This window comes from Vicugna pacos, chromosome 18 (genome assembly GCF_048564905.1).
Source record: "Vicugna pacos chromosome 18, VicPac4, whole genome shotgun sequence".
In the NCBI taxonomy this organism is placed as follows: Eukaryota; Metazoa; Chordata; class Mammalia; order Artiodactyla; family Camelidae; genus Vicugna; species Vicugna pacos.
In genome coordinates, this window is record NC_133004.1 from 46,417,591 (window position 1) to 46,430,614 (window position 13,024).

The window sequence follows — 13,024 nt, forward strand, 5'->3', positions numbered from 1 at the left end:
AGCATTCTCGCGTCGCCCCCAGGCATCTGCCCATGATCGCCGCTCTCCTCCACGGCCGCACGCACCTCAACTTCCAGGAGTTCCGGCAGCAGAACCACCTGAGCTTCTTCCTACACGTACTGGGCGTCCTGGAGCTGCTGCAGCCGCACGTGTTCCAGAACGAGCACCAGGGGGCGCTGTGGGACTGCCTGCTCTCCTTCGTCCGCCTGCTCCTGGTGGGTGCTGCCCCCACCCCACTGCCCACCCGCCCACCTGCCCAGCCTGGGCTCTAGGGGAGGGGGAAGGCCATCCTGTTCTGCTGGCCCCTGCCCTCTGGACACCACGGCTAGGGTGTGGGCCACGCACAGGGGCCGGGACCTCAGGGGGCATGTGGCCTCGTCCCTCTCCCTGCACCCTTCTCAGCCCACCCCCCACCCTGCCCCCATCATTCTGAACCCACTTCCCATTCATCTCGGCCCCCCCTTCTCCCGTGGCTCTGGCAGGCCTGGTCTTTCTAACCAGGGCTGGGGATCCGCTCCCCTCCACCCAGGGCTGCTGGGTGAGGGCAGACAGGGGCTGCGGGGCTTCCCAGCACTGCTGGGACCCTGCAGAGGAGGGCCCCTGCCTGGCAGCCTCACCCTGGGAAGGTTCCCCGCTGCCCACGTGCCTGGGAGACCCCATGTTTTTCAGGGTTCACAAGGGGCAGGGCCACCTCTGATCCTCTGGGACCTTAGCATGCTGCCCAGCAGAAGGCAGCATGCCGGGGCATCCAGGGTGCGCTCACCATGCGGTCTCTGCTCTGAATGCCCCCTCGCTTGGCTTCTCTCTGCAGAATTACAGGAAGTCCTCCCGCCACCTGGCCCCCTTCATCAACAAGTTCGTGCAGTTCACCCACAAGTACATCACCTGTAACGCCCCGGCGGCCATCGCCTTCCTGCAGAAACACTCCGACGTGCTCCAGTGAGTGCGCGTCCAACCCAGGCTTCTCGCGGCGAGGGTCCCGCCAGGGGCTGCCAGGAGGGGCGTGGCGGTGGGAAGGATGCCACCCGCAGCGTGGGGGCCCCAGGACAGCAGGGATGGGCCAGGCGTGGCACCCGGCTCTGGACACAGAACCAGGGCTGTTCTGAGCTGGCTCCCCGCCTCCCTCCCTTGGCCCCGGGGACGCCCCCCGAGCCCCTCCCCATGGACCCCCGCCTGCCTCCCACCTGCGGCGTGGTCCTCACAGAGAACCTTGCTCCCCCAGCGACCTGTCCTTTGACAGCAGCGACCTGGTGATGCTCAAGTCGCTTCTGGCAGGGCTGAGCCCTCCCAGCAGGGACGGCAGGGCCGACCGAGGCCTGGATGAGGAGGGCGAAGGTGAGAGCAGGGCCCGGAGCTCCTCTGGGAAGGGGCAGCAGGCTGGGCTGTCCTGGGTGTCCCTGGGGCATCGATGGCCCCAAATCCATGGCATATACGAAGCACCGAGTGGCACTGTGGCCAGTGTGACCACACAGCACCCCTCTGTCCTTGGGAAGCCAGCCACGTTCTCCTGTTCTCTGTCCTTGTTCCCCGTCTCCATCCTGTGGCCTTTACAGCCCAGTGGTGACCTGGCACCCACAGCCAGGTGGATGAGTGAACGAGCTGAGTGACGGGCCTGGGTCCGTTGCTGGCCCTTCATGGCCATCCTGCCCCAATTTTGCTGAGTCACGTATTGAGCGGAACTCCTGGCTGCCCGTGGACACGCTAAGCACGGTGCCCTGTGCCAGGCGCCTTCATTGAGCACCTGCTGTGCGCCCGAGCAGCACAGGGAAGGTTGCCGGCCACGCTCCCTGGGTGGCAGGTGGGCCCAGGAAGGAGCAGCAGCAGGCGAAGCCCAGGAGGAAAGCTCAGTCTCCCAGGCGCCCCCAGCAGGCTCCTTGTTCACTGCGTTCATCGAGCGCCCCTGGTGTCGCAGGCCCTGTGCTCAGCCTGGGACGGGGGCCGCGTCTCCGGGGGTCTCCTGTGATTCTGGGCGCTGCTCAGCAAGGTGTCCCTCAGCGTTGAGTGTGTCCTGGGCCGCTGCCCCGGGCGCACCTCCTCCCAGGGCCCTCGTGGATGGCATATCTGGGGTGGGCTGTCTCATCTCCAGCCCGACGGCACCGGCTTCCTGTCTTGCAGACGAGGGCTCTGCTGGCTCCCTGCCCCTGGTCAGCGTCTCCCTCTTCACCCCTCTGACCGCAGCGGAGATGGCCCCCTACATGAAGAGGCTTTCCCGGGGCCAGACAGTCGAGGGTGAGTTTGGGGGCTTGGCTCCCCCAGGCCAGCTCAGCCCTGTGGTGGGCAGTAGCCTCCCATTCTGTTCCTGTGGTGTTCGGATCCCACTGCGACCCAGGCTGTCCAGGTGTCTCCTGCTGGGGCAGCCAGGAGAGGGCAGGGCGCCTGCCAGGCTGCAGGAGGGGTGCGGGCAGAGAGGCTGTTAGAGGAAGAAGCAGGGGCTGGAGGCCGGGGGCACTGTTCTACGGGCCAGTAGTGTTGGGGTACCCCCGGAGTCCCCGTGGACACAGGGGAAGAGAGGCCCAGCAGTGCCCTGGCCGACAACCCCTGGTCTTCTGCGGGGGAGCTGAGGGCCCGAGTGGCCACCAGTGCCTGGGGCAGGGCCATGTGTCTGCAGCGTGGCTCAGGCCGGCCAGGGACAGTGCACCCGGGGGGCCTGGCACAAATGCAGGCACCTGGGCCCCTCAGACCTACCGGAAAAGGGGCTCAGGGGTGCACACCTCTGAAAACTTCTCTCTCTGTCAGCACCCGGGTTTGGGGACCTGGTGGGGCTGGGAAGCCTGGAGATCCCTGGTGTGCTCCGTCCGGAGTGGCCGGGGCTCCTGGGCCTGAGCAGGCGCTGAGGATGGTGTGGAGGTTCCAGGAGGCCTATGCACCCGGGGAGCCAGGGTCCCTGCCTGGCCCCCACCCCTCCTGCCCCTGGGCTGCATGGTGGACAGGGCGCCGGGGCCGTGGTCCAGCCCTGACGAGCCCCCCGCTTGGCACAGATCTGTTGGAGGCTCTGAGCGATGTGGACGAGATGTCCCGACGGAGACCCGAGATCCTGGGCTTCTTCTCGGTGAGGGAGCTGGGGTGTGTGTGAGGCTCACGCCACATGCTGGGAGGACCTGGGGTGCGATTCAGAGCCTGGGATGGGAGGGTGAAGCCACGTGGGGCTCCTGTTCCTGCCGTCACCCCGCAGGGCCCTCAGCGACTGGGCTTTGGGGGGCGGGCACCAAGTGTGTCAAGTCGGCCATGCCCTAGGTGCTCATAGGCAGACCTGGAACTGGGGTGCGCTGCTTCACGGGTGCTGAGGTCCCAAAGCCCAGGGAGTGGCTGGGCCTTGGGGGGCGGGATTCCCACGGCCCTCTCTGCTGTGGCCACAGGCCGTCAGAGGCTGGCCTGAGGCTGAGGGTTTGAGCGCTGGATGGGAGAGTCACCCTGCTGACACCCCCACTCCCCTCGCAGACCAGCCTGCAGCGGCTGATGGGCTCCGCCGAGGAGTCCTGCCGCAGCCTGGCCTTCAGCCTGGCTCTGCGCTCCATCCAGAACAACCCCAGGTGAGCCCGGCGTCACCCTGTCCGGCGGGACCAGCCTGGGCCTCCGGGGCGGAGTCGGGGTCTTGGCCAGGGCTGGAGTGCCCACCAAGCACGTGGCTCTTTCAGCATCGCGGCCGACTTCCTGCCCACATTCATGTACTGCCTGGGCAGCCGGGACTTCGAGGTGGCACAGACGGCCCTCCGGAACCTGCCAGAGTACACCCTCCTCTGCCAAGGTGAGCCCCATCCCTGCCCCGCCTGCCCAGCACCCAGTGCCTCTAGAGCCCTCGGGCCCCAGGGCTAGGCTCTCAGGAAAGGGCCAGAGGCTGCAGAGCCACGTGATGACCTGCCCATCACGGCCAGATTGTCAGACCTGCATGGCCTGACAGGGTCTTCGTCTGTCCCGCAGAGCACGCAGCTGTGTTGCTGCACCGGGCCTTCCTGGTGGGCATGTACGGCCAGGTGGACACCAGCGCCCAGATCTCTGAGGCCCTGAGGGTCCTGCACATGGAGGCCGTGATGTGAGCCTGCACCTGGCCAACTGCACGCCCGCCGGGGTGCCCAGCCGAGCCCGGAGGCCTCTGGTCCAGCGGTGGCGTCTTCCAGGAGGGGAGGAACCGCCCCAGGGTCAGGCGGGGCAGCACTCAGAGCCACGGCCGGTGCCCCCCGCCACCAGTCTGGGAGGGCCGCCTGCCCAGAGGCTGTCCTGCCTGCAGGGTGACAGGGCGCAGCCCGGCTGGAAGGAGACTCTCGTGTCCTGGTGAATCACGGCTGGGGCTGGTTTCAGATTAAACGCCCTGAACTCCCTACGTGGCTGCTGGTGTAGTTTGCCTCCCTGGTCTGCTGGGCCAGCCTGCTCCCAGGCGGGCATAGTGGGGTGTCCATGTGGAGACACGAGGGTCCCCTTCCTCCCTGCTGCCCATCAGCTCCTCCTTCTGGCCACATCGGGAGGAGAGGTGCCGGGCGCCAGGGCGAGAGGGACTTGCTGGGCGTCGCCCGCGGCTCAGCCTGTCAGGACTCAGGCGGACCAGTCTCCCCTCCCACCCTGGGCGGGCCGCAGGGCCCGAGACCCTCGGCTGCGCTCCAGGAACCTGGTGCACCGGAGCCCGCCAGTGTCGTTACCACCCCTCCCGTCGCCGCAGAGCTGCGTGGGGTCCTGGCGTGGGGGCTACGCCAGAGAACTTGGCCTGGGGCCCCGTGGGACAGGGCCGTCTCCTGTGAGGGCCCCAGGGTGCCCCAGTCGGTGCTGCTTTCTCCAGGCCAGTGTCCCAGCTTTAAGAGTGAAGCCGTCCCCTCCCGCACACTGACGCCCCCAGTCTCCCGTTGCTCCCTGTGAGCGCCCAGCACTCAGCAGGTGTCCGTCTCCCCTGTGCCCCTTCAGACAGGGTCCCCTGCCTGCCCGGGTCCCCCTCAGCAGGATCACCAGGGGGCGCTGTGATTGAAAACAGACCCAGGTCCTTCCAAACCTCAGTCATGAGGCCAGACAGGCCCTCGGGGACAGGACTGTGCCCCTCAGCCCAGAGCCCCCTGGTCGGCCACAGTCACCTGCCGCCAGGGAGCCGCGAGGCCCTCCCTCCTCCCTGGTCCCTGCTTCCACCACTCAGATTCCCTGGTCCCTGAGCCCCTGACCGTCGGCCATCACGCTGCTGCCTGTATGACGACCCACAGTGTCCGAGTCCTGCCCGACCCTGGGTGGAGCCCCGGGACCCCTTGCCCCATGTGGCTTGTTTCTCGTGGGGCTCCTACTGCCCAGGTCAGGGGGCACGTGGAACTGGCCTGATGGCCACTCCTGGGGGCTGGAATGCAGCCCTGAGACCTGCCGCCCAGCCTGGGTGCCATGTGCAGGGTGCCCTGCCCGGAAGTGCCACAGCCCCGCCCGCTGGGCCGGGGTGACGGCCACGGGGACACCCACGTGACCTGAAGTGCCACTGCCTCTCCCAGGACTGTGGGCGGGGAGTGCAGGCCCCCGGGTGTGGGAGGGTGGGGAGAGGAGTGTCTCCCTGGCCCTGGGCTCCGTGAGGGGCCCGGCTTTGGTGGGCCCTTGGGCCCCTTCCCGCCCGGTTCCCCCCGTGTCAGGGCCGAGGCCCCGGGGAGCTTTGGTGGGACACAGCCTGGGCTCTGTCTACCGAGGCCTGGCCTCCCCTCACCACAGGGTGGGTGGGGAAGGGACAAAGGGTAGCTGGCCATATGGGCGAGGGGACTCCAACTGCTGTCACCTTCAGGCGACGAAGGCAGACGTCCCAGCGGGACTAGGGGTGGGCGGCACCCACAGAACCCGAACTCACCAGGCTGGGCCCTGCAGCGTTACCTGCCAGGGGCGCCAGCGGGACCCTCGGGTCGGCACGGGGGAGGAGGAGGGGTTTGGGGAGGTGGGCAGGGCAGTGCTCCTCTACGGTCCTGTCACTGTCAGCGCTGCCCGGCCGTCTCTGTGTTCCACACGAGGAACTGAGGCCTGAGGAGGGGGCTCCGGGCTCTGGGTGACCAGCTGGGATGGGATCCTGGGGGCGCTGAGCGGGAGTCTGTGCCCCACCTCGTGTGGGGAGATGGGCATGCGCCCAGCCCAAGGCCGCGGGGAGAAGGGCCCGAGGTCCCGCTGATGCCGGGCGGGGGCGCGGCCTTGCGTGAGTGCGGGGTGAGTGTGAGGGCGTGTGCAGGCCGAGGGAGGACCCCCAGGGTCCCGATGCCTCGCCTGGGCCTCACCCGGCCTGCTCCTGTCTACACGGTGTGAGCCGGGAGCCTGAGTCCCTGCTCTGCACCCCGTGCCCCAACTCCAGAGCCCAGTGGCTGCCTGCCTCTCAGGCCTGGACATGGAGCCTGTGCCCCGACAGGGCGGGACGGGCCCCTGCTATCAAGAGGCAGAGGTCCGCAAGTACCACGCGCACAGCCAGTCAGAACCTCAGGGTCCCCACGCTTCTGCTCCAGCTCAGTCCCTTGTTGTGTCCCTGCTGAAGCCCAGGCTTGCCACCTCCCCTCCCACCACGAGGCCTTTGCACAGGTCTCTCCTCCTCTCACTGTCCACTGTGCCGGCTTCCACTCCATCCTCAGCTCTCAGCTCCTGTGGCACCTCCTCCAAGAAGCCTTCCTGCACACGGGGTCAGGTGCCTTCTTCCCCAGGGTCTGTATGTTCTGTTCGTCGCTCCAGCCAGGATGTGTAGCCTGGGGTGTGCAGAGCAGGTGTGGGGGTAAATGAAGTCCAGTCTCCTCCTAGAGCCCAACGTCCCAGACCTGGGGTGGGAGCCAGGGCCGGGGAGGACTGCGGCAAAGATGTGAAGCCTGTGTGTCCCACCCAAGCTCCCAGTCCCGGGCTCTCGCCTGGCTCAGAGCAGCCCACAGCCCACCAAGTCCTGGGAGACTGACCACTCACGGGCCAGGTTTGGGGAACGGGGTCCTTGAGTGTCAGGAAGGTGGTGAGGTACACGGGGTGGGGCGGGGACCACTTGGGCTGCAGTCCTTGACACGTGACCCTGGGCAGCTGGACTCCCCTTGGGCCTCAGTTTACCTTCCATTAGGAGGGGCTGCCCTCACCCACCCGACAAGACAAGGGAGGTTATCGGAGCTGAGGCGTCCCACGGGAGTCCTGCCGAGCCCCTCAGTGCCCGGGGAGGGGCCTGCAGTGCCAGGTCTAGGCAAGATCAAAGGGCACCCAGGCCTCAGGCTTCCTTCACCAGGTGGGGCGGGGTGGGGCCAGGCGAGGTGTTCCCATGGTGACGAGCTCACCTGGCTCCCTGTGGCCTCAGAACAAACGCCTCCTGGTTTCATTTTCAGTCCTGGGAAGGGGTAGACCTTGACCTTCAAACAGGCCAGACAGCCAGCGGCTGGCAGGGGACCAGAGAGGCGTGGGCAGCCGGGGCCCCAGGGCCCCTGAGTCCTCCCCACAAAGGCTGCGCAGAGCCGGTGCCCAGCGCTCAGCCTGGGAGGGCTGCCCAGGGGTCCTGGGCCAGGACCCCCCCCCCCCCCCGCCGGTTTCCTCCCTCAGAGCAACTTAAAACCGCCTGAGCGGGGCCGGGGCAGGCAGAGGTGGGGTCATTTCGGGTGTCTGGGCAGGGAAGAGCATGGGTGACACCCCCAGGACCTGCCGTACCATCCCTCCCTGGGGAAGTGGCGTGCTTGGAAGGCTCTAGGGAGGACAGGTGACAGTTCTCACCCAGGGTCCCCTCCCCGGTCCAGGCCCCTGGCCCAGCGCCAGACCAAGGTGGGGCCCCAGGGGCCCTGGGCTTAGGTTCCCTGCGGGAGTTGGGAAGGGCTGTTCGGGGCAGGTGAGGTGTCAACTGGGTCTTGAAAGGCTGAGGAGGAGCGTTCCAGGTGGGACTCGCAGCTCGGCAGTCTGCAGTCGGGCACAGGCTGGCGTGCGGGTGGTGATCCCGCAGCCTGGTCTCCTGTTGGTGCCCTCCCCGCGTAGAGTTAGGCCTGCAGCGGCCTGTGGGGCTCGGTGGGGAGGGAACAAGGGGTGGGCCTGGCATGTAGTCGGGCTCAGCAGGCCTTTGCCCAGGGAACAGTCACCGGCCATGCACAGGGGAACAGTAGGACTGGGGCTGGACTTCTGGCTGCAGAGCCCAGGGCCCCCCACCCCTCCGAAGGGGGATCAGCTGCTGACCGTGGTGCCCTGCACACCTGGACGGCTGCCACCGCCCTCAGCCTCCAGGGGTCCTCCTGAGATGCTGAGTTGCAGTTGGGGCGCTGGGGTGGGCCGGCTGGGTCCCAAAGACCCCTCGGACACTTTCATCCCTGGTCAGCCTCACAGGAGCACCCAGGCAGAGTTCCAGCCAGGAGAGCCTTTGCGGTGGCAAAGCACGGGGCCCCCAGCCCCAGGCCAGCCACCCTAGGTCTCCCCGCCCCAGGCTGCCTCGCCCTGAACCTTCATCTGCCTTCCACCCACTGGAGCCCCCCAGCCCTGTTCCCCTGAAGGCGAGGGATAGCCTTGAATGACCCCTCACCCGGACCTGGGACAGCACGGAGAGATAGCCCAGGACTGTAACACCAGCCCAGCCATCCCTGGCTGTGGCCTCGGGCAAGTCCTCCCCCTCTGAGGGCTGGTTTCCACGTCTACAAAATGGGCATGAAAACAGTGCCTGAGTCTCAGGGTGCGGTGAGCACCGGCCGGCACAGAGGAAGTGCTCAGGGAAGGGTGTCTGTCACTGTGAGCTGCTTGATGAAGAGAGGTGCTGCGACATGGCCAAGGACACACAGCCATCGGAGGCAGGGCTGGGCTTCCGTCCACCCTGGCCCTGCTGCCTGCTGCCCCACCAGCCCCTGCAAGGTGTTAACAGGGACGGGAGGGCCAGGCCCCATTACAAGGGGTTCCTATAAATGGCATGAGGAGGATTAATAATGTATTTATAACACATCGTCACGGTAGCCGAAAATGATCTATAAATGTGCGGTAAATGTTTTATAATGTTTTTGTAACCCGTTATAAATGATAAATGGCAGACTATAGATGCCGGATCAAATATTTATAACGCATTGTGTGCGACGCTGGGCTGCTACAGTTCAGGAAAGCCATTAATAATAAAGTGGATGGAAATGTAAAAGTTACCGACGTGCCCAGCAAAGCCATTTGTAATGAAATGCGAAGTTCGGCTGTGGGAGGCAGCCCATGAGCCCTGCCGAAGCACCGGCCAGGCTCCCCCAGAGCCCGGGCAGGGAGCGGCTCGTGAATTATTTGCAAGGACTTCCGACGAGGATGTATACTATCCATAGCAGGCCGTATAAATATGCTATTAATATACCCCAGGCAGCATGCATTATTCACTGGGCCTAATTAATTAATGGTAGCCCCTTAAAATGGGGTGTCACAGCTTCCAGCTCTCTCCTGTCTGGGGCCTTGGCATCCTCAGCTGCCCGAGTGAGCAGTCGGCTGACCTGACCATGGCCTTGGGAGAGGGGGAAGGAGGGGACACCCCTTGGACAGCCTGCTGTGACGCCGGCGTGACCCCCAACATCATTCATCTGTGGTCGGTGAGGGGCTGGCGTCCATCCGGGGGGCTCTGCTCACTCCCCGCCCCCCCGAGCATCCATCTCCCACGATGGCCAGCACGGGCTGGGCACTTCCACAGGTCAGCCCTGGTGCAACCGGGACCGGGGCACCCATCTTACCATATAGATGAGGAGGCTCGGAAGTTCGGAGCCTTTGACAGAGTGACAGGGCAAAGCCGAGCTGAGTGAGGATTCCAGCAGGGCTCCCAGGTCTGTTCTGTGCAACACTCGCTTGGTAAGACCCTCCAGTAGCAGGGGTTCCGTGGGTACGTCACTTTGGGAACCCCTGTGGCAGCTCCCTTGGGAGGCAGGGTGCATGGCAGGGGATGAAGGCTCTGAGAAGTCCTGCGGGAAGGGCCGCACGGGCGGGTACTGCCCGGTCTTTTCTCTCACGTCCCCCCACCGCCACACACACACCACACACACTTTCCCTCTGCTGCGAGGGCTCAGGGCACCGCCAGCTCAGCTGTGTTTGAACAGGCGCCCCTGCTTCCATTCCAGCTCAGTCCATCAGCCCCGGTCAGATCTGTTGCTTGGGGTTAAAACCACCAGTTGAAGGGTTTGCAGACCCCACCCCACCACTCCAAGGTGTGATTCCGGATGCTCGCCACCATGAACCCTGGAGGGGTCCAGTCACCATCGCATCCTCCCGGAGCTGGCTTTGGAGGTGCATATTAGTGATGCCTCTGGCCGGGTCCTCCGTGGTCCCCACCACTGTCCCTGCTGGCCTCCCAGGGAAGGGGCCTCCATCGTCACTGAGAGGGTCTGAACACACGCTGGAAGGAGGACCCTCCCTCATGCCAGGACCGGGGCTCCTCAGTCCCAGTTCTGCCTGGCAGATCGGGTGCTTCCTTCTCTTCTGGGAACCTCATTTTCTTGAGCTGCAGAGTAGGTAGAGTCAGCCCACTTTTAAAGGGTGGCTGTAAGTTTTCTGTGAGAAAACGGGTGTGAAGATGACAGAAGAGGCAGAGCAGGGGGGCCTGCTGGGCACTCCCCACCCCGTTCCCCAGCTGCACCCAGCTCTCCTGCCCTGCGCCTTCACTCCTTGGATGCTTGTCTGTGACTTTCTTCCACTTCGGGGCCTTTGCATGTGCTCTCCTCCTGCCTGGGACATTCTCCCCTTTCCTCTGCGACAAGTCAATTCCCACTTATCCTCTAGGTCTCAGGCCGCAGTGCTCCCTCACCAGGGAAGCCATCTCTGGCCTTCTGGACCAAGACAGAGGCCCCTCTTTCACCATAACGGCACTGTGCATCCCCTTGGAGCTCTGTCATGGGGCAATCTGGGGTTCATCTGGGTATGTGTATCAGTCAGGGTAAAAGTGTGCTAACAAACAGGTCCCAAAGTTCCAGCAACTGAACCCAGCGCACATTTATTTCTCAGTCACCCAGAGGCCAACACGGACATCCCTGGTCAGCGGTGGCCTTCTGCCTAACGCTGCAGTGCCCCAGCTCCTCTATCTGGTGCCCGTCATTTGCATCCAGCCAGCAGGTCGGGGAAGATAGTGAGTCTAGAGGAGCACATATCACCTCCATTGGCCAGAACTCAGCCACGCAGCCCCACGTACCTGCAAGGGAGGCTGGAAATGTTGGGCCAGGCAGAGAAAATAGTGAGTGCAAAGGTCCTGGGGAAGGAACATGAGTACGTCCAAGGGGCAGTCATAGGAGGGGAGGTGGGAGAGGTAACGACTGGGGAAAGGTTGGATGGCCCATTTTAAGGACAGTACTTTCCTTGTGAGTGAGGTGGGGAGGGGCTGGAGGAGGGGTTTGAGAAGTGGGGGGAGGTTCTGGCTCCTGCAATCAAAGATTTTGGGTTGAGAATAGACTGTAGGTGGCAAGGCAGACGCAGAGGCACAGTTAGAAGATTCCTGTAGAAATTTAGGCTCACACCAACTGGTGCCTGTGGAGGTGGTGGCAGTGGTCAGCTTCCTGCTGGACCGGACGTGGGCAGTGAGAGGACAGCCAGCAAGGAGCCTGCCCAGGTTTGTGGCCCAGCAACTGGCAGGACCATGTGGTCCGGCTGTGGGTGGGGCTGGCTGAAGGGCTGAGAGGACCAGGAGTGGCTAAGGGCAGGGGACCAGCGGGCAGAGGTTCTGAGGCTGGAAGGAGCAGAGCAGGTGTGGGAGGGTGGGGCCAAGGAGCAGCAGATGTGCCAAGGGGCCCAGATTTCACTCAGAGTGCTGCAGAGGCCAAGCAGGGGAGGGCTTGTCTGACTGGCTTTTAGAAAAATCCCTTGGCTCCTGGACAAGGGTGGAGTATGGTGGCCAGAGGGCAGGAGGAAGCTGAGGGAAGCTGGCCAGTGGTCAGGGGAGAATGACGGTGGCCTGGATGGGAGGCGCAGCAGCAGGGCGAAGTGGCAGATGGGGGGTGTGCTGCTTTGGGGGCCCTGAAGAGGAGCAGGGCTGACAGAAGGACAAGCTGTGTGTGAATTGCTGATGGGAGGACCACCACAAATGCAGCCTCAAAGTCACTGTCCCCAGAGGTGGCCATGTGGACCAGTGGGGACAAGAGTGCAGCTTAAAAGAATCAGAGCTCCGACCACCTCCGCCTGTTCCTTCTGCAGGAAGTGGGTCCCCAGCCTCTTGTACCCCCGTCCAGCCCTGCGACGTCCCCCCCACCCCACCCTCTTGGCCATGGCCTTCCCCTACCTCACCAGCTTTTCCAGCGCTCCTAAACGCTGCCTTGGGGGTCAGGAAAACCGGCTTGTTTCCTGGTTCTGGGACTAGCCACCAGCCCAACCGAAACGGCCATTTGTCCTCTTGCTGGGAAACCCCAGCAGGTCAGGGCAGCAGCCACAGCCAGCAAACAGTCCCAGGCCCCCGGGGCTCCCTGTCTAGCACCGGCTTGCCCCTGTGATGCGGAGCTCACCACCACAGCGCCAGCTGCCAGAAAGAGCCGGAATGCCATGAGCTGGCTGTAGGCTAGAACACCCTTTCTGCTCCTTCAGGCGGGCCCAGAGAAGCCGCCCTGTCTCCCTGCCAGGGCCCTCTCTTCGAAACACTTTCCTTCCTGCCTGCAGCCGTGTCTGGACAAGCCCTGCGCCCCAGGGTTCAGGGGGGCGGGGTCACCTCTCGTTTCTGGAGCCTGTGTGTGTTTCTGGCTGGTTGTCCACATGCCCACGGACAGGGTTTTGCGAGAAGAACGTGGAGGGCAGCAGCCCCCTAACTGACATCCCCCAAGAGGTCCTTTTCCTTAATTACTTGTGTCACTGATGCTCAAAGTGGAAAACTGGGAAACAGACCAGGACTCCCCCCAAGGGGTCTCAGGCCCCAGGAGCAGCCCGGGAGCCTCCCGGTGGGCCTTGCCCCACCGGCCGGGCCACCGCGGCCACCACGCCCCTTCCCCAGCCTCCGCCGCCCCTTCCGTGAATCCGGGAGATTCACTCGCCCGCCTGCCAGAGAGCAGGGCTGGGAAAGCACCCTGACAGCCCGCGCTCGGGGTGGGGCGGGGTGGGGGCTCCACCTCGGGCAGGCCGCCGCTCCCCCCCACCCCTCGTCTGCGAAGTAGCCAGGACCGCACTTCTCCGGGAGGGCGGTGGCGGC

The 13,024-nt window shown here is 64.7% G+C and overlaps 1 protein-coding gene across 2 annotated transcripts in view; it reads left to right on the forward strand.

Moving 5' to 3' along the window:
* INTS1 (integrator complex subunit 1) overlaps positions 1-4,316 on the forward strand; it is a 28,951-nt gene extending 24,635 nt beyond the window's left edge. For both annotated transcript variants that reach the window (XM_072943465.1, XM_072943466.1), the window contains exons 40-47: positions 23-215; positions 812-939; positions 1,223-1,335; positions 2,116-2,229; positions 2,979-3,049; positions 3,439-3,530; positions 3,636-3,745; positions 3,919-4,316. In XM_072943465.1, the coding sequence (XP_072799566.1) occupies positions 23-215; positions 812-939; positions 1,223-1,335; positions 2,116-2,229; positions 2,979-3,049; positions 3,439-3,530; positions 3,636-3,745; positions 3,919-4,034 (937 nt within the window). In that variant the 3' untranslated portion in view covers positions 4,035-4,316. The remainder of the gene's footprint in view (positions 1-22; positions 216-811; positions 940-1,222; positions 1,336-2,115; positions 2,230-2,978; positions 3,050-3,438; positions 3,531-3,635; positions 3,746-3,918) is intronic.
* Positions 4,317-13,024: the final 8,708 nt, after the last annotated feature.